The sequence below is a fragment of the Papilio machaon genome, chromosome 3, assembly GCF_912999745.1.
Source record: "Papilio machaon chromosome 3, ilPapMach1.1, whole genome shotgun sequence".
NCBI lineage: Eukaryota > Metazoa > Arthropoda > Insecta > Lepidoptera > Papilionidae > Papilio > Papilio machaon.
In genome coordinates, this window is record NC_059988.1 from 3,713,243 (window position 1) to 3,739,029 (window position 25,787).

The window sequence follows — 25,787 nt, forward strand, 5'->3', positions numbered from 1 at the left end:
GTTAAGTGATAGAAGTAGTGGCGCCCCGTAGTGGTCTTAATGCATCAACATCGTTGCGCGCCGGCGAATAGGATGTCCGTATATGATCCCTGAAGCTAGTCACGAGTGATGCGTAGACAATATGTATGTTTGTTCTATTGTGACCACCGTCTAAAGCCTGTCTTGGTCGGTTCTAAAGTGTGAAATGAGGTGAGATTCAATTAGTATACTTCATTGGACTTTCTTAAGAGTACAGTCGTGCTTAATGGTTCTATAAATTAGTTATAATTTTCAATATTTTCGCTGTATTTGTAAATGTTTAAAAATGTCTGAAATATTGTATATATACGTATATTGCAGATGTGTTAAGTGGTGCGAGCAAGAGCGCTATCGTCACGTGAGACGCATTCGACCGTGCAACATATTATTAACCCACTTTGGGAATAGCTTCACTGTGTTATATTATAAATATGACGTCCGTATGCTTGTTATTAACTGAGATAAATTATTTAGGAAAGTAGCAGAAGTTACTAGGATCTTCGTTAAACACAAGTAAATATAAATCATATTAATTTAGACAACAGTTCAAAGTAATTTGGTCTCTATTTATAAAATCAAACTTTGGAACGTGCTCTAAATTCTTCATTTAAAGATGGCCTAATGTAATAGACCTTAGCTGACTATCACTAAATAAATCGTTACGAGTAAAATGTATCAATTTATGTTCGTTTTGGCCCACTTTAAATTGCCTATCATGGTCGACATAATCCTGTAAATGTAGTTTAAATAAAAGTTAGTATTCAGTACAGTTGGGTTCTGCTATGTGGAACAGAATAATATTCAGTTATTGTCTTTGCTTCTTTGTAAACAAATTATTAAGTTTAACCCTTAATGGCAAACTCCATGCGTGTTAAAATATTATAAATTTAAATATTACGTATTAAAAATGCAAGAGTGATTACGTAACTTTATAACCTAAAATGCAGACGTTAATTTGCTTTAAATTAGTGCGTCAGTGTAAACTATTAGCACTTAAAATTAACATAATTGAAATTCCCTCTAAATTAAACATTTGACTTTTCTGAATATAGTTAACGGACGTACATTGCGAATAAATATTAGGCTAGGCGAAATAGCTAACTAGGATGGGACTTAAAATAACATTTTCAATGCAGACAGTTTATATTTGTTGAATAGCATCATAACTGTAGCGTTGGAGGCAATGACATTTTAGACCGTCCTTTTTTGACAAAAGACATGTTAAGTCAATAATGAATTTTTAAACACATTTAGCGTTATATGATTAGTTGGAATATGATAAACGAGTTATGGCATCGCAAAACTTAGCTAAATTTATCTTTGTAAATTTTATTTCATAAAATTACATATATTAATCCATAAGCTGTTAACATTGTTTTGTGTGAAATTCATATTTTTCCATAACAGTTTGGCTTTAGTATATTTTACAGTAGTCAATTTTGTAATTTATTTTTTCTGTGGCATATGAATCATACATATTAGGCAACACTAAAATGTTATTAATTAAATTAATTTATTTTTAACAAGAGATATTATTACACGCATTTACTTATACTGTTGGTCGGGCTTACCTTAAAAGTGTTAATTTTGGGCGGCCATCTTTAATGCGGCGATATCTCACAAAGAAGAACTTAAGGCGTTCATGAATGAGCAGCATTCTTTGTCTTCCATTCATTCTTGTGTCACGTTAAATAAATCGAAGCGACAACAGACAATTATATTATTTCAATGCGTCTTTGATTGTTAGGAAACAATGGATTCTTTTTACAGCCCCGTCTAGAACTTTTGGCGCCATGATGAGTAAGTAGTTAGTTTTTTTGTGTCTCGAGGCGCAAGCCGTCTGAGTGCCATAGATTGATTTTTTTTCTTTTTTATCTTTTTATTTAATGCGATAGTATAAATATGTATTTTTGTGCTTTTACTTAATTGTATTATTTGTTACCTTCTTATATTATTCTTGGCTCCATAAATTACCAATAATTAAGTTATTATTTCATACCTAGGTTAGCAAGAGGCCAGTAAGTTAGGGATGTACAGTTCGCAGCAGAAATAAAGAGCACATCCCTAGCAAACTTGTCTATACCACTTGTAATCATTTAATTACGTACGTGAGAGATCGTTTAATTTTAATTACTGAGTATTTTATAGCTATTTTTTTTTTGTCTTCTCTGTCTTTGCTAACAAGATCGTTGATAAAAAGACTCGCCTAAAAAGACCTTTTCGTTTACCGCTTAGATAATTAACACCATAATTAATCAAAATTTTCTATACTCTAATATTTTTTTTATAAAATTTATGAACTACTTCTAGCTATATATGTAGTTTTTAAGCCTAAATTAAATACATTTTTTATGAAAATTATTGACAAATAACCGAGAAGCAACAAATGTAAAAGCACATACGGAAGATGTTTTTTCCAATTTATGTAAAGCTGAGTTGTAACATAAAATGTAAACTTGTGCTGAATACTATGAGTCATCTTGGTGAGATAAAATATTAAAAGGTGATCAAAAGTGAAGATGCATACAGTTCTCAGTTCTCGGATTAGAAAAAGGAATATGACTCCCTACCCTTCAGCGAGCGTGTCAAAAAGAAACAAAAATTGTTAAGGGCGACTTGTGTGGCGTATAGAGAAATAAAAAGGGAACAAAACATTAGTGTCTGTTATATAAGGCAAGGAATATTCTATTAGTATAAAGAAAACTGTTATACTTTTAATCTCTCTACTTTTTTACTGCTTAGAAGATAACTTTATTGAACGAATGTTAAAACATCTGTTGCCAACTGATTGAAAGAAAAAAACTTTTTATTGAATTAAACTTTGTTGTAACTTAATACTTAATATACTTAATCTTAGTTGGCACTTTAACACATTCTTATGATATTTAAATATATTTTTAATGACATTTGACCATTTACTACACCATTAAAGCCATCATTTTTTCCCAATAAATACGGTTTTGTTAACTAAATTTAAGCAAAATAAGCTATACAGACAACATTGTAAAGGGAACTACGTAGTTCGCTAACAACGAAATTTATTGCTCCCGCCTCGAAACGTGACTGCGAAATAATTCTTCAGTTATTTACAGATGACGCGATCATACTGTATCAATAAATTGCGAGTATCTCATTGGAGCATACGAATGAATTACTACTTGCGTTTTAATAACAATTAAATAGTTGTGTTGCTTTAAATTTTTAGCCATAAATTACCACGATCTTCTACGAAAAGTTTGAAAGATTAGAAATAAGTGTAAGCAAGAAATGAGATATTATTGGATGACAATTATATGGAGAAATATATTTTAATTCGTTCAATATGTGCTGCATATTTATCTAGCATTCTCCCATACTTATATGTATAAAACCAATAATCTTGGAGCGTTGTCACGTACCTACACTTCTACGTACCGATCGGGATATTGTCAGAGATCATCATTTTTTTTATCTAACAACAAAGTCGGTGTATATTCGACTGCATACGAATAAGGCTAGCGGCGACTTGACCCTCCAAATAGGGCAGTGTAAGATACTTCAACTACAGTCACATCCCTACAACAAAAATGACCGCGTTTATGGTATGATGGCTGTTCTTGTAGCAGCTACGTAATAGGACATCGCGACGTAATATTAAATGCGAATTACCCTTGAAACTTTGATCCAAATCAAATTATAAAGCGCCCTTTTTACCTTATAGTAATTAATCGTGAAAGAAAATTACTGCAAAAACATTTATCAAACCGTTTGTATTATGCAATGTAATGAATGCAATTTTGTATTTTATTACAATAAACCTAATAATGAATACAGAGAAAAAAACAAAAATAAATATAAAAATTCAACAAAGATTAGCAAGGACCAAAAGTCATAGCAAATATTGTAATTAATGCAAATGCTATTCTGAATACTTTAGCCACATCACATACTAAGAAGGTGATGTAATTTGTTATTAATAACATAAATAAAATGATAAGATGTCGATTATGATGAAACGAATAATCAATATGACGTGACCATATGAACGCGTGCTGTTTAAGGGAAACAAAAATGATGGCCAAGTTATACGGTCCAACAACGTTTACGACAATAATAAACTGATGAACAGGCAACAGGACATTTCATAATTAAAAACTCCAACTAGTTGAAGTTAGTTCTACTTTTTTAGCCGACTTCAAAAAGAAGGAGGTTATCAATTCGACTGTATTTTTTTTTTTTTTTTTTTTTTATGTGTGTTACCGCGAAACTCCGCCCCTGGTGGTCCGATTTTGATGAAAAATATTTTAATCGAAAGGAAGTGCTTGCAGGTGGGTCCCATTTTTTTGTTTTTTTTTTTAAATAACTAGAAGACTAGTAGATTTTTTATGTCGATAATTTTCACTGCGGAATTATAATTTATTTCATACCTTATTAATAAATCATTACATTTTTTAATCTGTGTGGTGGAAAAGTGGAATTAAACTAAAATTTTATGACACTTTTTTATATTTTAAAATATTATTAGCTTTTTAAAAGTAGTTGTTGTTTATGACTATGTCACCCACTTTTATAGTTGTTGAACTTGTGATATTTGTTAAAAATTTTAATCCGATAGATATAAAAAGAATAAAATAAAAGTTGATATAGTTGGACCACCGCTCGTACTCACACGAGTCGGTTCTGCATTCCTCATCTAGCGACTTAATCACGCACATTTATTTTCTTGTTACAACAAATATGTTTTTGTTGTAATCATAGCAATCTAGAGCAATCAAGTCTTGTAAGATTGTCTCGATATGGGATAAAAACAGACTATCTTTATGAAAATTCTAGAAGTATATATAAGTAACATTAAATAAATTCTGCATATTAGTATCTCGAAGTTGTAATTAGGAATTTGTTGGATGGGAATGGGATTTGGAACGTATTAATTAATAAGCAAGGCAAAAAACTTAAATAAATTATATTTTTTTACCCTTGCAGGTAAATGATTATTTCATTTTACATTTATTATTATCAAGCAAATGATTGTTTACGGCCGATTAATTTTAAGATATATAGGTGTTTTGTTTTGTAACATTGACGAAGTATCAATTGTGATAACTTCGTATGTCGTTATCATTAGATCCCTTTTTTATTATTTTAAAACCATTTACATAGTCACAAATAACTAAACTAAGTTGAGGAAGACAAAGTTAAAAAAACAAAGTTATAAACCAAAGTCAGTGTAAACAATGTGAATAAAAATCTTACTTCTTACTAATATTATAAATGCGAATGTTTAGATTTAGATGGATGGATGGATAGATGTTTGTTTGGAGGTATCTCCAGAATGGCTTAACGGATCTCGATGAAATTTGGCATAGATGTAGATCATATTCTGGAAGAACACATAGGCTACTTACTATGTTTTTTTTTAAATCCATGCGGACGGAGTCGCTGGCGACAGTTAGTCTAAATATAAAATGAGAATAAAAAAGCCACAAAGTACAGATTAAATACTTAAAAATTAATTATGTTTATATCAACAGTCATGTATTTACTTTTTTTTTGTGCTCATATAGGTCTTGATAAGTAGTTCTAAGTAGATATCTATTATTAACAATTTCAATAAGTTTGTCTAACTACATTAAATAATGTTGTAATTTGAAAAATGTAACACGATTTTCTGCTCGTATGGTAAAATTTTAACGCTTGACTAGCATGCGCCTGCACGGGGAATATCTTTTTAGAAAAAACCTTTCCCGACATCGTAAATTGCTGAGCCGTCGTACATGCATTACAGTGGTCAAGACCGTATCGGACACGCTTCAGATTAGGGTTCCGTACTATTTAGTAGTTATCTATTTTCAACTTCCTTTCTTTGTGTTTAAATACTATTCTATTAATACATCGTTATTAACACATTTATTATTATTAATCTGATTCTTAAAACATAATTCATAAATCAGTACTATTAATGAGATTGTCCAGCGTATCACATACCAGTCAGAGGAGGTCGAAACAAAGATTTGATTTGTATAGACTAGTTTTCTTCACAAAAGTTGTCACTGAGCGCCACCTAGTGGTAAAGAACACTATCGAAAATACCCGTTTAAAACATGTTGTTATCTCTCTTTTGACAAAGATAATGAGAGGGATAACGATATGTTTTATGAAAAGAATTTATTAATGGCCTTAATTCTTTAAATTACTAATTTCACTGATCTCTAAAATTTTTCTCAAAAATTACTTTGTTCAAAATTGTCGCACGTGTCATTAATTGCAAAGTTATAGCCGTTTCTCCTGTCTGCACTCAATTCTTGGAGAACGTTAGATCCATCTAGAGTAATGGAAAACCGATGTACTCGCTCCAACATCTCTTAAACGAGATGCGAGTAAACTTAACCTTTTATGTATACTGTTGAAAAAGTACCATTTACTAATAAGGGGGTCATTTATACCCTACAGTTCTGATGGATATAATTTCTTTTCATTTCATATTACATCTGCTGTCGCGAAATACATTTGTGTGGCATAACATAACAAGAAGGGATTCCAGGATCGAATATTTTTATGCACCCGCACGCTTGTATACTAGATATTTTTTTATTAGTTTCTGGACTTGATTGCTAAAACTTGGTATTACATATAGACTGGTCTTTCCTCTTGATATTAGCTTTTGCAATGAATCAAGAAGGTAAGCTACAGATTATATAATGTTTTATTAAATACAAGTTGGAACTTTGTGGAGAATAAACTCTTTAAAAGATGAGGTTAAGTGAACTATAAACAATTGAATCCGATTTCATTAAAATTAGATTCTATAATGAAAAATGATAACAATGGGATGAGATAGAAAGACAATGCTATTGGCTTTTTATTGCATATGTTGATAGTGAAAATGTTAGGAGAAATTGTCCCATACCCACGGTATAAGATGATAAATTGAATTACTGGCGAGCTTGGTGATGAGGTTATTGTTTTAAACGGCATTTGATTTCTGGGAAATGTTTGCGTGTAATTCAATCATTTTTGTTAATGCTTACGCTCTGACTTATAATAATTGCTAATACAGCGTCTATACTTAGTTTTTGGATTATAAATTATTGTACAGAGCTAGAAATTACGTTTTGAAAATTGAAGCAACTCGACCGAATCGCTGGACAAGGAAAACGGGCTAATAAGAGAATATTTTACATAATGTAAAAATCTGGTAGAATAATAAAGCAAATATGTTGAAACTAGTGTGAATTCTCAACGTTAACAAATATAAATGTGTGTCTCAGGACAAAAGCTGCAGCTTGGCATAAATCCTCGCTCCTGCTGAAGTGTGAACAAACAAACCGCGCGTTGTGAGCAACTGTGTGAACACGCCTTAAATCTTTCAATTTTTATATTTATTTATATATATATCATCGCACTCAGAGACTTTACTCTAAGGTTGCTGGTAAACCCTTAAAGGAATCTGATTGTGGTGACCGTGTCTGTTCTATTTATTAAGTAATAATTTAATTCTATACGAAAATGTACTTGGGACTTCTATAAAAATACGTGATTTCATCTATAGATTTGTTTAAAAAATATTGCTAACACTATAAAATAGTTGAATTAGAAGTAAAGAGATCAATTTCTTCCATTAATTAATATTCAATGCAGTTATATTTTAAAACAATCCCAGATAGGAGTTTGTCTCTACAGCTTTTTTTGCAACACTGACCTAAAAAGGTTTTTCTGTACGCTCGTTATGCGACTTGGGAGCCTGGATTTAAAGTCAGTTTTTAAATATTAAATTGTGTTATTTTATAGAAGTCTCCGTATTCGTGAACACTCTCTGTCGTCGTCGTGTTTATATTTTGTTAAATATTAGAGAAAGAATGAAAACAATACTCGTGCAGTATTGTATAAATCAGCTATATACCTATAAAATCAATATTATAGGGGGAGACAATTTGATTAAACTTATGTCAGGACGTTCTTAGGACACCAGAGCATAATTTTGCTAGTAAAATAAAAAAAAAACAAGTTTAAGAAACTTTCTGCTTGTACTATCTTTTGAGTGCTATTACAAAAAAATCCCGGGTTCAGCTAGTAACTAAAATGAAATATTACAAAATAGTAATACCTTCTCCGTCAAATGTTTTCTTTTCTTTTCATTAATCACTATTTTTCCCCTCACAGTTCTAATTCTATCTTTCAGTCACGACTACGATATTCCAAAGAATCTCATTTTTCGTACGTTTCAAATATCTTATAATATGACCAATATTTAATATTATGTGCCATACAATCTCACAAATATGCGATATTAAACGTCGAGCCTTTATATTGCTTCTTTGTAAATGGCTAATATGTACAACTTATATGTAAACACAAAAAAATTCTAAGAAGAAAAACTAGAAGCCATAGAAAATGATAATACATACTTATGTACGTATACATATTAATCGTTAAAAAGGAATTACATATGGAATGCATTTACATTCTATTTCTATTTACTTTTCTTAACAACTAGCTGTCGCCCGCGACTCTGTTCGCGCGGAATTAAAAAACAACTTAACAAGTAGCCTATGTGTACTTCTAGACTATTTTCTACATCTGTGTCAAATTTCATTAAGATTCGTTGAACCGTTCCGAAAATACCTTCTAACAAACATCCATCTAAACTTTCTCATTTATAATATTAGTAAGACTCGTTGAACTCATTGCCTAAATGATGTATTAACCGACTTCAGTATAATGTAATAAAATATTAAACTACTTAAATTAACTATGCTCATAGCGTAAATCTTCCGACTGGTAGTGTGCGTGTTCCGGTTATATCAGAATTTTCACTCCCATCTTTTTCTCTTGAACTCCTAAAGAAATATAACTTCAAAAATATTTAATTTAGCATCAGGTCATCCCAGATGCATTCCAACGCGAGCTTTATTAATGTTCCTCTCCAACGTGGATGCATTCGCAAATCTTTTCATAAATTCAAAAGTTCGAGATTCAAAGCTAGGGTATTTACAATCGAGCCGAGCTTTCCATTCATAGCTCTCGTTCGCGCTCGAGCTTGTGGAAAAAGAACGAACGCGTCACACGCTTCGCTTCGTAGAGTAAATATATAGAGAGAAAGATTTTTGTCAGCATTTACTACTAACTCGACATAAAAACTTGCCTCAACTCTACTACGGTAAATAGTGATAGGAATCGTTATCAGATTTTCATCTACTCCATTTTACTCTAAATGGAAATCAAGATAGAGAGGCGATATTCCTATGCACTTAGAATTAAAGGTGCCTTAAAAACTTTGAAAAAATTTCAACTAAGGATTTGCTACATTGTGGCCGAAAGGTCTACAACTTTATGGTGTTAATACATTAACTCGCCTCGCTTCCGGGTTACGGACCATTATGCAAATAAGTCGAGTTTATAAACACGCTCCTTTAATAGGTAAGTTAATTCTCTTTGATCCTATCTCTTTGACTATTTTACGTAAAATGGAACGAATCAGTCATAACTATAACCTTACATTTTCTATGTTTTGCTAAACGAGATTAATATTGAGGGTATTATTCATACAAATAAAATATGACTTTTTCAGATAAGGTATAAGATACCACATTTGAAACTGGTTATGATTTTTATAGTTATTTTTTGCAATAGGTATCTTCTGTTAAATATGCCTACGAAGTTAGTAAATACTCATAAGGTTTTATATGATAATACGAAAACAAATGGTAATGCTTGAAAACGTCTGCTTCTAAAGCTAAATTAATTTCCAGTAAATTCCGCAAGCACAAGTTATAGACGTAATAAAATAGTCGAGGAGCCAAGCGCCTAAGAATTCCCTACGACGGGATTCAAAGCCATTTTAATTATTTTAACATTTGAAATTTCTTGTTTCAGTGGGAATATCATGCAACTTTATATATATTTCCTTACGGAGCACTTTTTAAGTGCGAATGAATAATGAAATAAATAGAGTACTCATTTCAATTAAATAGAATCGCCTCAGAGAAATACAAAGCGAGATAGTATTTTTTTTATAGAAACACTAAATAGATTAGATATAGTTGCCTTAGTTCATTGGATGATGCACTTACTTTATATCTTTCTACTATATTTTCGAAATACTAAAAAGAGAAAGTAGTATTAAATATTTGGTTGGCAATGTCGACAAAATATTAAACGCACGTCTACCCTTGGGGAACCTTGAAGGGTTTCCAAACAACGGTTTTCCTTTCCATGCGAAATGTGTTCGCACTGTTGGTTTTAGGAATATCAAATTGCGTTGGATATCGTCGTCGCTGTCAGACGCAAGTCTCGTTCGGGCTTAAATTGTATTCGCTCTTTGTAACACTGAAATATGTAGTTATCGTGATCGCTCTTAGTTTTCTATCAATTATTCATTTGTGTTAACAATTCATGCAGAGTTAATTTACATGTTTCTTCGCGCATTCGGATTGTTGTTGCTAATTTAAAAATCATAGGATATACGTATACGGTGTGCGCAAGATGGAGAGATTATTTTAAAGTTCTATTTAGCGTTTTAAAATGGCAACGACAAGACGCGTTTGCGGTTCTTTACCTATGTGCGAATACCTAAAACGGCACACAGTGACAACACAAAAGGCAAGATGTAACATATCTACTACTTTAAATTCTTTTAAAGATTCTATTGAAATTCTTAACTGGGAAAAATTTACTATAGCTGTTTATTTTCGCTCGGTAACTTACCGATACGGTCATTTCTATAGAATTATATAATACTAACAGTTGATATATTTTTATTGTTTTTACATATAGAAGTCTTCAATCAGCCATTACGGGGAAATAAGTTGTTGCTCAGAACAGCTGTGCTAACATCGCCATTTTGAATACGTTATTGAGCGCATAATTTGTGATAATTTCTACTCGTATTCATTTATCATTGTTATTCACAAGAAAAAAGTACTTATACTGATTTATTTTATACGTGTAAAAATTAGGTTACATTGATTTTACGTCATTATTAAAACAGACCATGAAATATGTAAGAATAAATTGAACGAAATCATTTAAAATGAAATCTTCTCGTCAGTGAAAACAATATTACACGAACGATATAAAATTGTTAGAATTACACGGATGATGTTGCTGCCACTCGTGTAAGACGACTAAAACTCAACGGCATGGAACGGAGTAACAAGCTAATCGTAGTACATTAGAAACAACGTACCGTAGCCTGGTCGTACGAACCAAGAACTGCGAACTACTACTCATTAAGTTTCGTGAAATGGGGTTGGCCAGAAATAGTCACTTTAAAAAGATACGTAGCACAGTCACGAAGGTTTAGTCAAAGAAACACCAAATTAATTTTGGTCACTTTAAACTTTTTGCTTTCGAAATTAATTAAAGAATGCAACATATCTTATTTTTTATCCATGCAGCCATAAGATAGATTTAATGAAGAACCATTCACCAAGTCGCCATTTCCCTAATACAACCCTGACAATTTTCAATCAATGGACTCTAGAATCTATTAACTTCCATTTCAGTAGCTACGGTAGAAAATCATTGTTTATACATTTCCTTTACTTGAACAAGTTATTACTGTCGTTTCCTTTCGTTTAAAATAATTAGAAGGAGTAAGACTACACGTTATTCCTGATTATTTAATGAAGCGTTTACCTCAGTTATTATATGCAGGTGCAGAGGATGCAGTGAGATTTGCTTGAATATTGCACACCGCCTCAGGCGCTGCGTCGCTTTCATGTTTGTTGCTTTGTATATTGTACTCTATATTTATATATATACTCGTAATAATATAGTTGTTGGTAGAGATGTATACGTAGAATATATACGAATACAAATAGAAAAGATACGCCTTTAAATTATATACATAAATATTATTTCAGATATCTGATGGTGACCTTTTCTACGGAGAGTTTTACAAATGAATTAGTTCCCTATTTATGTGTTGTGACTTATCTAATATATAAAATTCTCGTGTCACAGTTTTCGTTCCCGTACTCCTCCGAAACGGCTTGACCGATTCTCATGAAATTTTGTGAGCATATTCAGTAGGTCTCAGAATCGGCCATCTATTTTTCATAACCCCCCCCCCCCCACATTTTTTAACTGCGCGCGGACGGAGTCGCGGGCGACAGCTAGTTATTATATATTTAAAACATCTACAAAGTACTATTGTGTATGATAAACCAATGCTAAGCGAAGGTTTGTGTAAACCATTACCACTCACGATTATATTTACAAATATACTTTATTAATACTGTACTCTTTTCTCTTGATTGTGTCGTTATTCTCTTTCTCTCGAGGATTAATTTCTAACGAATCATCCACATGGGAAATTAAGAGCTTCGCAGTTGCAGTTTTTGTTCATTCTCGGGTATTTTGTAACTTTCATTGAATCAGTTACAATATTGCATTTAAAGACAATAAGATGATAAGTTTAAGGTTATTAAAATGTAAAAAATCTAAGTGTACTTTTGTTTATTTTGTCTAAGTACTACTGTAATATTGTAACATTACGCTTTAACTTTTTAAATTGTTGAGTATTGCAATTATTTTTTTCACTTTGAAGTAATATAAAAGAACCGTTACTCGGGTCTGATTATTGCCCCCGATTGTGGCTGTTTTTTGTCTTCATTTAAAGGTCAAGTATAAAAAATGACATTTCAGTGGTGAAAATAAATGGATTTCTTGATATGGGTTGTCCGCGCGATATTAAAAAAAAAACTTAATAAGTAGCCTATGTGTTCTTCCAGACGATCGACGATATGATCTATATCTATGCCAAATTTCATTGAGGTCCTTTTAGCCGTTCTGGAGATACTTTCTGGAGATTATTATTTCAATTAATGAATTAAAATATTCAATTTTATTGATACGTTCTATTAAAAGTCATTAGAATGCTTTAATTGTTTTTCATTTTTATTATAATTTATAAAAACCATAGAGAAGGAAACATTTATGTTTCATACAAGTGATATTGAGTGAAAACTCATGATACGAATCAGTTTCACATCCTATCAAGTTTCTGTCTCTTCATTCGCTTAAACTTAAATAGGCAATAATTGTACTGTACAATGCTTCACATACTATACGCGAAACATGAAATTGCTAATTGCTTTGTAGCTATTCCGAGAGATTATACCGATGTTGGTGTAATCGGGAAGTGTAAAGTGCAAATGGGACAGACAGATGGGAACAAGATTGTTTATTAGTGCATGTCTGCAATACAATAGAGTACTAAAATAGAAAACGGTAGATTGTCGCCGGATTCGGCTGATTGCCAACTATTGTTGTGGTTTGTGTGCGAACGAAAAGGGAATTGGATTAAAAGATAGATGTTTCTAAACGAAAGTTTACTTTGTCGATAAAAAAATAAATTGTCAGTCAACACTTTAATTTTTAATAACAGTTAATCTATTGGTTGTCTTTATTTTTTCTGTTTAAGATTTCTAGCGTTTGAATCAACGTTGTTAGTATTTGATAGGAAATATTTTCGTTTATGATAATCTTACAAGTCAATATTTCACTTCACTTCTATTATTTTTCAAATTATTCATATCTTTCACTAGATATTTTAAGTCATTTAAAAAATTCTTTTGGAAATGTTTATTTGACAAAGTTTTTAGGTTAAGTAAAGTGATTTTAAAGTGGGGCCATGAAAGTCAGTACCGATAACTCTATCAGAAACAATCACCGTAGCTCTTAACACTAATGCACTACTTTTATAGGTAAGGCTTTTAACCTGCCTTTACCATTTATACTTACTTACATATACTACTTTGTTCTTGGTACAATCTATGCAGAAACATTTTCAACACATGCCAAGAAAAGAGTTACATCTCTTATTTCTTTTAACAATATTAATTAGATAACATTAAGAACTAAATGAGACAAGACGTAAGTAAGGAAATTGATAAATCTATTCTTTTTATTACAACAATAGATTATTCAAGTAAGTATTAACATGTAGAATTACACGGACATTTAGATTAATACCAGATGAATGATTTTAAATATTATCGTTGTAAATAAAATGTAATTCTACCGAGATAGCTAAGAAATAAATTACGACGCTTAGAAGTTGAACTAATGCGTAACGAAGCGATGTCTATCCACATAAGTTAATTAAGTCGAGACATTGATTAATTTATACAACCATGTTAAAAATTGCTTGTAATTTATTTGTTTTTATTTTGTAATAAAACATTTTTTTTGTCACATAAATATAGCTTTGTTTTTTAAATGATTTGACATTAAATGTTATAGAAAGGTAATTGTAATTACACTTGTTTTTATGCCTTTCTTTCAATTATGTTGGGCAATTTATATTTTTTACATTGACTTAAGTAATTCGGAAAGAATAAAAAATCCGTTAACGGTTGCTAGATTAAAATATCGCGTTTAAAGCTAGAAATAAAAAGCCCAAAATAGACCGAGGTGGAGAAATGTACTGACCCAACCGAGGCTGTAGTGCCTCAAATAATATTTTTCGTAAAATTTCATAATTTGGAGGTTAGTTTTTAATTATGTTTTTTTAACTCACATATATTTTACATTTGTTTATAATTTTATCACAAAAACAAATCCGAATCGTGAAACGTGCTGTTTACAAAAGTTTGTATCTGCGAATCTAAAAGGATCGCAAGAGCGCTTCTCAGTAGTTGAATGTTTAGTCTGGGCGTGACGTTACCTCTAGATATAGTTTCATGCAAACTTTATAGCGGTTAGGTATATCGTACAAGACGCTGCGCAACTTTAGGTATTGGTCTTGTAAAGGGTTGCGAGGCGGGGTATATCCCTATCATGTTTTCTTCCACTAGTTCGGTGGGGGAACAAAAAAGTTTTAGTTAGGATAGCCTCATCTTAAATTCACCTATTACCCTGAGCCTTACATATTGGTTGTCTCACGTCTGACTGCTCCTCTTACGTCTTAAGTGTCACGTCTCTATGGCATTTGTTCCGTCATAAAAATAAAACCCGCAGTGGTAACAGGCACGTACTTGCAAACTGCGCAGCGAGCGCTAACGACGAGCTTCTCAAAAGTTTGAATCCTTTATATCAATTCGCCGTGTATTTATTATTGTTGGCAAAATAAAATAAATTGCGATAGATGTCCTCGGCGCCACATGGGCCACGATCTCCGTGGGAAACGCCTCAAATAGATGCCATTAGTTTAATGCCTCTAAATTCAACGTCTGGTCTAATTTGTTTTATGTTTACATTTTATGTGCAGTGTTATTATTTATTTTGCTGAACATTTTCGCATATTTGTGCGATTTCACTTTATTTCCCTTTACTTCTGGTCATCTCTGTAAATATTTTTTGTGGTTAAAAGAAAATTACAAAATGTGTTAAAACAAATATAAAATACTAGCTGTTGCCCGCGACTCCGTCCGCGCGGAATTAAAAAAAACTTAATAAGTAAAATATGTGTTCTTCCAGACTATTTTCTACATCTGTGCCAAATTTCATCAAGATCCGTTCTTTCGATTCCGGAGATACCTTCAAATAAACATCCATCCATCCATCCATCTAAACTTTCGCATTTACAATATAAGTAAAATTTCATAATGCTAATGTAAAAATAAATTCAAGCACTTAGCGTTACTTTGAACTTAAAGTTCGATCGTTAGTCAAACTGCCAATGCTGTACTTTGCTGCAAAAAGCTTATGTCAGCTTCAATACATGCATACTGCAATGAAAGCAATTCACTACATTTAGTGCGGCTCCACATTGAACGCTAGCAACGAATTGGATTTCAATTTTAGAGAGCTTTGTTGCTCTGAATCACTAGTTTTTCACTTTGAGAAATGTTTTTAGAATCAATTTAGTAGTATTGGGAAGTGGCGGAGAAATTTAAGTACATATACGAGCTTAGGTTCGGTTTCAAGTTTACGTAAAATATTTTGTTCTTTGCTTAAAAACAACATGAAATTTCCCGAAATTTCACACATCATTAAGAATCAGCCTATTTATAAAAAATGCTGCTAATAAACAAAAAATCACTCTTGTTATAATTATAGGAAGATGTATACGTATCTCGTTTTACGCGAATGCAGCAGCGTATTGTAACAAGAGTAGATTGGTTCGCTTTATAACGTTTTGCGCGATGACGCGCGTTAAATGAAGGAATCGCGTGGACGCTGCGCGTTTGTACAGCCCTGCCGCTGAGCGGGCAGCGTGCTCGCAATTTGTTCTCTAAACCCAATGATTTGTGGTTTTGTGCACGATGCTACTCTCGATGCAATTAATTATCTTTTAATTGCAGCCTTGTTTTATGTGGCATTGTTGGAAAAATGAAAATATAACAAAAAGAATGGAAAATAGAAATTAATGATTACTAATTACGTAGGGTATATTTATTTAGTAAAGACAGCCACATTATCAGCTAAATATATATTTAGCTGCTAAAGTAAAAACCTAAGTTAAATAAGTAATCTAAAGTTGTGGTTGATCAATTCAAGTAACAGTTACTAAGTTGCTAACGACACAATTTAGCTCCGACATGTGACCAATTGTAACTTGATACGGCTATAATCGTTAACGGGCCTTAAGTGACTGGCAGACGAACTTCTTTCTATTTTGTTGCACAGTTCTTTAATTATTATTTTTACTAAAGAAATAAAAAAACAAAGATATTTATTGCTGGAGAATACAGTTTTAAAGTACATTAATTGTTTTATTTAATTATGCGTAAACTTTTTACGATGATTTGTTTGAAAATTCATGACAGAAAAATAATTATTTTGCAATACAAATTTCGTATTTTAATAATATTTTTTTTAAAACGGCTGTGGATAAACATGTTCTTTCTTAGGTTCATTCCAAGAATGTTTCGATTTAAATTCATTGGAATTTCCAGTGTAGCTTAAGGGATTATCGCAAGGTCGCGTACCTATTCCTGCGATACGGCTTATTGCGTACTTACCACTGGTTTAGCTAATCCTTCGACTTAATAAACCTGTCCCCGTCTTTGTTGTTTTGCAATCCAATGTGCAAGTAATGTATTCATTACTTTCGAGGAAACTTGTATCGCTCTTCTAAGTAATAAAGTGATTTAACTGGGAACGAATCTGTTTATTTCTTCGAAACAATGTCTTGCATTCGAAATCGTTGTGTTTGTATTATCCTTAAATGATTCTTTATTTAAATTCTAGACATTTTTAAAGGAAAATAATTTATAGGACTGCTATATTTTTCAAATTGTCGCCCGCAGTGAGTCGTATGAATATGTCGTACATAAATAATTTCTTTCCTACTATTACTGTGTTTACCTTTATTATGGGATCCGGTAAAAAGCGTCCTTAAAGTGAAATAATGCATGTTGAAGGTGCTCTAAAGTTTATTTAAATTGCAGTAGAGTTTATAGACCAGTTCAAATTTGCCGAGTTACCCGTGCGAGCTAGGGACACCAACAAATGCGGTCTTCGCTCCGACATCAGTCGCAATCAGTCGGAAGTCGAATTGATTGCTCCCGACCGACGTTAGAATGGCCAACGATAAACTAAGGAACTACCTACTCGTTCTTAATCATTTAGAACATTTCGAGTTGCATTCGTGAACAAATAGTACTTACTAATAAATGGGAATGACATTTAAAATGGATTTATTAATAAATCGTTAGAGATCTCAATTGTATAAAGCAAAAAGTAATAATTTTTGTTTATTAAACTGCATATTATTCGCTTAGATATTCGTAATTAAACTTATTAGTAACTTAAATTATTTCAAAATAATTAAGGAAAATATGTAACTAGTCGACTATTAGGAAAAATAGTAAATCGTGATTTATACCAAATAAAGCTAATATTTTGGTCCCTACTACCACTTCGTCATACATCTCGTCACATAACTCGAAGTAAAATAAATACTACAAGATGTTCGTATTTCAAACCGTCTGTATAACATAAGGTCTATTTTAAATTTATCTGATTGGCGCATATTGCTATTATTCTTGCCAATTTTCTGAGAATAAACTAGAATAATCAAAACTAAAATCTAACCAAATAACATTAACTGGTCCACATCAACTCGCAGTATGAATAATTTATTACTTTATAGTATTTCTTAAAACTCTTTTTTTATCTGCAAAATCTTTAACGCAAGCTTAACAAGTGCACTTAAAAGAGGAAATGAAGACGGAATTAAGGATGTGATTTACTTCGACGACGAGTTTTAAGAAGTTGTACGTGACTCACAAATTCGTGCGCTCGTTTAATATTTTTAATTCGTCTTCTTACAAACTTTTCCCAGACTACGGAGGTTAATCTTACTTTTTATATCACGTACAAAATATTATTTACGTTGTAATTTTATTTATATTGATGAAATAAAAAGGGAAGACCTGATTATTTTTAGTTATAATAAACTCATAAACTATTAAAATCATCCCATGCAACATGCTATATATGTTAAAAGCTAAACTACGTTTTCCGCGAACAGAATGCATTGTTTTAACGAGATAGACACGTAAACAAATACTACAGATGTTTGAACCAGTTGAAATACTCTGTGTTTTGCAAACTTCGCACATATATACTTTATGTAATGGGGTATATGATGAAACATTCACTGTAAGAACAGCCTGACTTATATTTTTCAAAGGGTTATCCTTAAATTTTTTCTTTCCATAACATTTGGGTGTTCCTCGTTGACCCAATCGGCCTACCGATCAATCGGTCCAATGGGAAACATCCAAACATTTTGTAACGCGAGTGAGACATACTATAAAGGAAAAGATATGTAAACTAAGAGAAGGTTTGCGTAATCTTAAAGTAATTGTACCACAGTTCGATCGATCAGTTTCCCTTTGCCGATTCGTAATTTAAAGGCGAATAAAGTTTTGTAGCCGGGAACCATTAAGGAAATTTACATAAAGCTTCCGCCCGCTGTCGGTGAAACTTCGCGAAATGGGTGATTAACTTCTAATTTATAAAGGTTCATTAAAATTGTAGCGATAGATGGTGAAAAAGAAAGCAAAGCTTGTTTTAGTTTGAAGCTTGTTTATTAGCCGTGCTGATGGAGAGTTTGTACATTTTTCTTAGACATTTAACAGACATCGATGTTTCTTCAAGGTGGTTATATATAAATATTTAAGTATTATTACGCCTTTACGTTACCGAAAATAAAATCTCTGACTCACAGACCTGTCTAATAATTTAATTGTTACCTTATTTTATGGGATTAAAAATAATTGCCACAAGACCTTTTTTTCTTTAGGTAGTTAAAATGTTAATCTAAAATCGGTTAATTATTTCTAATTATCAATTGGCAAAATAAAGGATTCAAGAGACATTTTAAAGTTTTTTTACCCGATTTTTGAGACTGTTGAATCCATAGAATACATAGGACCAATGGGATTTTATATTCTCATTGGACCGATTGAATCCATAGAATCACAGATTTTTTTTATTCTATGGACCAAATCGGCCCAAAGCGAGATGTATCACATTAGGCCAGTTGGCCCAAAGGGAAATACTCCTTATTTGCAATAAATATCTAAAACTATACCATCAATATTTACCTTCCCTTATAATATATTTACGTTCCTTATTATGGGCATACTTTTACTGTAAACAATGTTAAAAGTCAATACGTGTTTTGGTTTAAACAAAAACAGAACTGTGGTATTGTTCGGGAGTTGTTATGAATGAGCTATTGTAAATAGAAACCGGCGTGCTTTCTCTGCGAAAACAAAGTTAATACCGAAAAGTAAACAACATTCGATTTTATGCACTAATAGTTTGTTGGAGTACAATTAAAAATTCTCAACCTAAGGAACTTATTTCTGTGAACAGTTTTATTTACTATTGCTTGAATAATAAAAAATCAAACTAAATAAACGGTATTATTTTTTATGTTTTCAAGTTTTCTTTCTGAATTGATTCATTTAATCTTTTAATACGGAAAGTTTCTCTTTAACATGTCTATAAGTTATTAGGTTCATTAGTACTTAGGGTAGTAGTCAGTTTCACAATTCTACGGGGTTTATTGATCGTCATTCGACCCCTATCAATAACAGGACCGCATGTAGTCCGTACATAAATCAAGATCAGTGGAACTCGCATTGTACGAGTACAGTCACTTTAGAATATTGCACGTACATAAAATCAATGATCCTTAATTTAAACCCCAATTGATTTTAGTATTGTCGAGCTCGGCTGCGAATGCTTTATTTTTTATACTCGTAGTATAATGAGTTAGTTTACTTCATAGATTTTTTTCAAGGATAGTATTTATATTAATCGCTTCTCTATTATTTAGTTTGATAGTGTTAACAAAAATATTTCTAGTACTTACAAGCTTACGATTCTTGCTAAAGTCTTATGCAGACTTTAAACTAAAACTAAACAATGTTTATTGGAGGATGGAAATTAAATAAAGTAAACATCTTTTTTAATATCCATAAGGCAGTAGGAATGTGTTAAAAGAAGAAATAAGTTTTGAAACGAATCTGAAATTTAAATAACTGTCATCACCTATATAGCGGTAGGATTTTAAGTTGTCTTTGATCTGCCGTCACTCTTTGAAACGGACATAATTTTGAAGATTGTTCTAATTTCTGGACATATTAAACTTTATAGAATATGTCAAACCTATTTACAAATTGGTTAAGTTAGGTAGTTTTGAATATACTTTTTATAAGACATTAAAAGTCTATTAAGTAGTATATTCAATATATACTATATATATTCGAACAGTTTTTACTTTATTCTAAATAATTATTGTTTTTATATTATTAATGTTGGTAATATTTTAAGCGTTAAATATGTTTAGTTGTATATGTTTATATGTTTATCCATTACATTTTGACTTCTTATTGGTTCTGCTGCGCCGATTTTGAAAAGCGAAATGTCGTTCGAACAGTATTTTTCCGCTGAGGGTTATAAGGGAGCAGTTAACCTTAAATCCTTTGTACACATGGCAATATACATCGTTAATACTAATATTGTATGGTTGCGTCACGAAAATCTCGCTGCGCGCGCTCCGTGCACACAACGTTGACGTCGACGCGAGTCGTTTATTCGGTTTCTACAGGTCAAAGATACTACATGTCAACTGTCAGATTTGCTCCGCCATCTTGGAAACTGCAGTGACTATTCTCAAGACGATCTTGACAAACAGGAGCGACTGTCTTTGGCAATGACAGAAATAAATGTCAGCGACACGCGCTGTATACGAACCTCGATAACATCGTATTACGTAACTCGCCTGGTTTCGAAGATCTGACGTTGCCTTTTGTACGAAGTGCATTACTGATTGTACGAATCTAGATTGGTTCTAACCGAGTAGCATATTCAAGTTGCTGACGTGTTATGTTTCGGTAAACATCCGGTTTATTTTAAGTTACTATAAATATTTTCTCGTTATGACCAAAACAGTATTAGTAAATCTGAAAACATCACCACTTTATGCTTTTAGGCATGTTAAGGAACGTTAAATGCTTAAAAGCGTTTCCGCTTGACCAATTTAAAGGAAAGTCGTAAATAAAATTAGGGAAATTTCCGACAGAAATGCTCCCAGGGTTTAATTGTTTGCGGTTATACGAAATGGGGGCGTTGATTTTACATTGTTGGAATTTTAGAAAGTTTTAGGGATTTCAAATGCTATTATGGTTATTAGAATTAATTGAGGTAACAAATGTATAAAGTTCTTTTTTATTGTTATTAACATTTCTGTTAATGTAAAATTATTGGTAAAACCTTTATTAGATTGTTTAAGGTTTTTAAAATATATATATTTTGTTACAGGTGACATACAAAATGGCGCTTCGACTCGGCAGGATGCTGCTGCTGCTGCTACAAACAGACACGACATAAATATATTGTTTGTAAAACTCAACACTTACTTTAAACTGACTAAGATCTAAAGTGACGTACCAGTACAAATACATAACAATGAATTTAAAGATAATTCCATTCCTTCTTACGTGGAACATCTTACTGACCGCAGCGAAGAGAGATTCGTTTGAAGACGAAGACTCTATAAGAGCAAAGGAACTGAGAAACAAAGATAACAATCGTAATAGAACTACCTTTAATGGTACCTTGACAGATATACCAGAGAGACGATACTTAAGACACAGAAATAGCTCTAGATATCGCGGCGACAGACGAAGATTTTGGGAACGGGAGCATGAAATACGACGCGAAAGACGAAAAGGCTCAGAAGCGCATTCTTCTGAAGAATACTCTGTATTCAACCGAACAGACCCTTACAACTTGAGGAATGTAGACAAGCCCCGAAGACCAGAAAAACATTGGAATAAAAGCAGCATGGAAAGAATCACAACCGAAAGAAGAAAAATACTGAATCAAAGTAAACCGGATAGATCTCATCCTATTCCAGTTAAAGAGAATACAACAAGGATGAAGGCGAAAATAACTAATAAATGGCAAAACAATGGATATATACCGTATCCCCAGCCGAGGGAGAAGAAACCAAATATCATTTTGATATTAACCGATGATCAAGATGTAGAATTGGGCAGTCTAAATTTCATGCCGCGGACTATGAAAGCTATAAGAAGTGCTGGAGCTGAGTTTCGACATGCTTATACAACTACACCTATGTGTTGCCCATCAAGGTAAATCAATCAGTGAAAAAGTAAACTTACTGATATTTGGTGACAACGATCCTCTGCGTCTGTTTTGTTTCATGGATCCAAATTTAATGATTGTTTGCATAGTTACTAAGTGTTATCTTAATATTTTCGTAGGAGTTCTCTACTGACGGGCGTGTACATTCACAACCACAACGTGTACACGAACAACGACAACTGCTCGTCGCCGATGTGGCAGGCAACACACGAGACCAACACCTTCGCCACCTACCTCTCGAACGCTGGATACCGTACTGGTAAGTTTGATTACAGTATTTAAACAATAACGGAATGGCTGTTGACGGTTCAAACGTGGTTTATCAAGTGGTTGTGAGATATTGTGATCGTGTTCATTATTTTTTCTTGACTATTATCATTTTTGAAATGTTTTGTTTGTTAAATAGAATTAATGCATTATTTATGTATCACAAAATAAATTATCGTCATCAACGTTATTACAAGCTCATTGTGAAGTTTTAAGTTATATATTTGTTATCATTTTTATTTCTTTAGAACTGTATAACGGAATAAAGAGATGACAGGCATTAGAAAACATCGATTTCCCCGCTCATTATTTAGCGATTATAATGAACTAGCTGTCGTCCACGACACTCTTCGCGCGAAATTTAAAAAAAAAAACTTAATAAGTAACCGATGTGTTCTTCCCGACTATGTTCTACATCTAGGCCAAATTTCAGCGAGATCCGTTAAGCCGTTCTGGAGATATCTTGTAACAAACATCCCTACATCCAAACATTTGCTTTTATAATATTAGAAAGATTAATTCGCGTAAGCGGTCCGGTTAGAAGTGACAGTTACTGCAGGTCGCAACGTCGCAGAATATAAATACCCGTCCAGTTGGTCCGGTAGCATTAACATTTGAAAAAGCAATTGGTTATTTACACATTCCTCTCCGCTAGACAGTTTGTCAATGTGTGTCAGATCTAATCGGTGAGATTGACGAATACGAATATTGGATAAATAAATGCACATTAATTTTTAGTCGTGAATTAATTTCATATATTTTTTTAAGAATTTTATTCAATGTCAATGAGCAAAAGTATCTCACAACAGCACCTAAGTAACAAGCTGAAATAAACGAAAAACGAGTAGTTATTTATTATTCTATTAACTGTAGAAGTCATATCTATATAAATATTATAAAGAGCTAAGATTTGATTGTTTTCTTGGTTACTTTGAATAGGTCTCGAAACTACTGAAGGGATATGATTTTTTTTCAAAGAATTCACTTAAATATGATTGATGTAATATGAAGTTAGTTTAGCTGGGTTATAGGTTCTCTTAAAGTCAAATAACAAATATTCTCTAAGTACATTTAAAAGGAATTTCAAGACAAAACAAAAGATGATGATGGAATTTGATATAGCATATTAAATGGCTACATCGAAGTGATAGCTTCGTGATAGTGTTAATAAACATGGCATCAATAAGGCACGGTAAGGCGATATTTAACACCTGAGAATGCACTACGATACCCGCTTTTAGTAACGTTCGTGGAATACCTACCAGACAACACTCCTTGTTATTGAATAATTCTTTCAATGGACATGGCACTAAGAGAATGTAGACGATGAAAAAAATTAGAACTGACATTAATATATGTATACAACACTAGCTGTTGTCTATGAAGACTTGTGATAAATAGAATGTAAATATGTAAATAGTTTTGTTAAATTTCATGACCACCAATTTTTTACTTAGATAAAATCAATAAAGTTAAATATTATTAGTATCAAAAAAGATTCAAATATATTTTGATATCATGATCAAAAAATATAAAATAGATCAAGGAATAGGATAGGATAGGAAGGCAGTATAAATACAAACAATACTTAGGATAATAAATTTATGTGCGTATTCCGTAACATGTCAGGTCTGTATTATTTATTCTGCATTCGCTGCATGCTTCATTGTGTCATCAATTTCGCGGAAAACATTTTAATAGACTGTTAATTCTATCAACGGCGTTGTGTACGCTTCTCTAATAATTCTAATTTCGTAAGAATTTTCAGTCAGTTTCCACTGTCTTACAAAATGATATCGCCATCTCGCGATGTATGAAAAAACAGTGATAACAATATTATTTATAACTAGCTTTTACCCGCGACTCTGTCCGCGCGGAATAAAAAAATGCACACAAGATAAAAAAAGTTCCTATGTCCGTCTCCTAGTTCTAAGCTACCTCCCCATCAATTTTCAGCTAAATCAGTTCGACTGATCTTGAGTTATAAATAGTGTAACTAACACGACTTTCTTTTATATATATAGATAGATTTGGCAGTAGAAATTTATGGCTAACCGTGGGTTTCTGAGACTAAAATCTCCGTTTAAAACATAATGTTGTTCCTGTTTTGTCAAAGATAATGACCGGGATGACAATATGTTATATATAAAACTTTAGGTCTCAGAAACCCACGGTAAGTCCCAAAGTGCGCAGTTTTAAAATAATAAAGACTGAAATAAGAACAACTCATTTGACGTTTCCTTTTCGTCCGATTCAATGTTGTCATAATCTATTCTAAGATTTTAGTCATGTTGGTTTTATAGCGCGCGTCGACCGCATGTATGTATGTATGTATGTATGGAAGATACCTTGGACGAGGAGCGTTGAACGCTTATCCGTCGGATACCGGGTTTAATGACGCAATAAGGTCAGGAATGCCGCCTGACTCACAATCGGCTAGCGTTCAGCTTCGGTACCCCGTCTCCGGGCATTGTGTGAGGGTTATGAAATGCATCGTCTTGATCTAAAGGGATACCGCTTCTGATGGTTCATAAATATGATATAACTTCGACGTAGAATAAAATTACTTACATAACAGCTTCAGTTTTATTTCCTAGTTCTTTATTAGACTTGCTTTATTGATAGAGAACTATCAGCTTTCACTCATGATAGCTCGGCTCTTGTATGCTATTTGTATATGACATATATATTCGTGATGACTATGACCTAGTCACCCCTAACTTGGGGTAGGCTCCGAGCCCCTCAGTGGGGACGTAGCTGATGATGATATATATTCGTAGTATATATACCAAAAAGCAGTTTTAGAATTTTGTTTCTATTTCATTGGTCCATAATTAAAAGTTAAACTTTGAAATATCTATGATTGCACATCATTAAAACTTATCACAAATTAGTTCATATTTTACTTCCTTTACAAAGCGGTAAACTTTTAATCTCTATTG

General features: G+C 32.4%; 1 protein-coding gene across 1 annotated transcript in view; it reads left to right on the top strand.

Moving 5' to 3' along the window:
* Positions 1 to 25,787, top strand: part of LOC106712424 (extracellular sulfatase SULF-1 homolog) — a 67,386-nt gene that overhangs the window by 12,066 nt on the left and 29,533 nt on the right. The window contains exons 2-3 of the mRNA XM_045686682.1: positions 21,730 to 22,565; positions 22,698 to 22,837. Of these exons, the coding sequence (XP_045542638.1) occupies positions 21,877 to 22,565; positions 22,698 to 22,837 (829 nt within the window). The 5' untranslated portion in view covers positions 21,730 to 21,876. The remainder of the gene's footprint in view (positions 1 to 21,729; positions 22,566 to 22,697; positions 22,838 to 25,787) is intronic.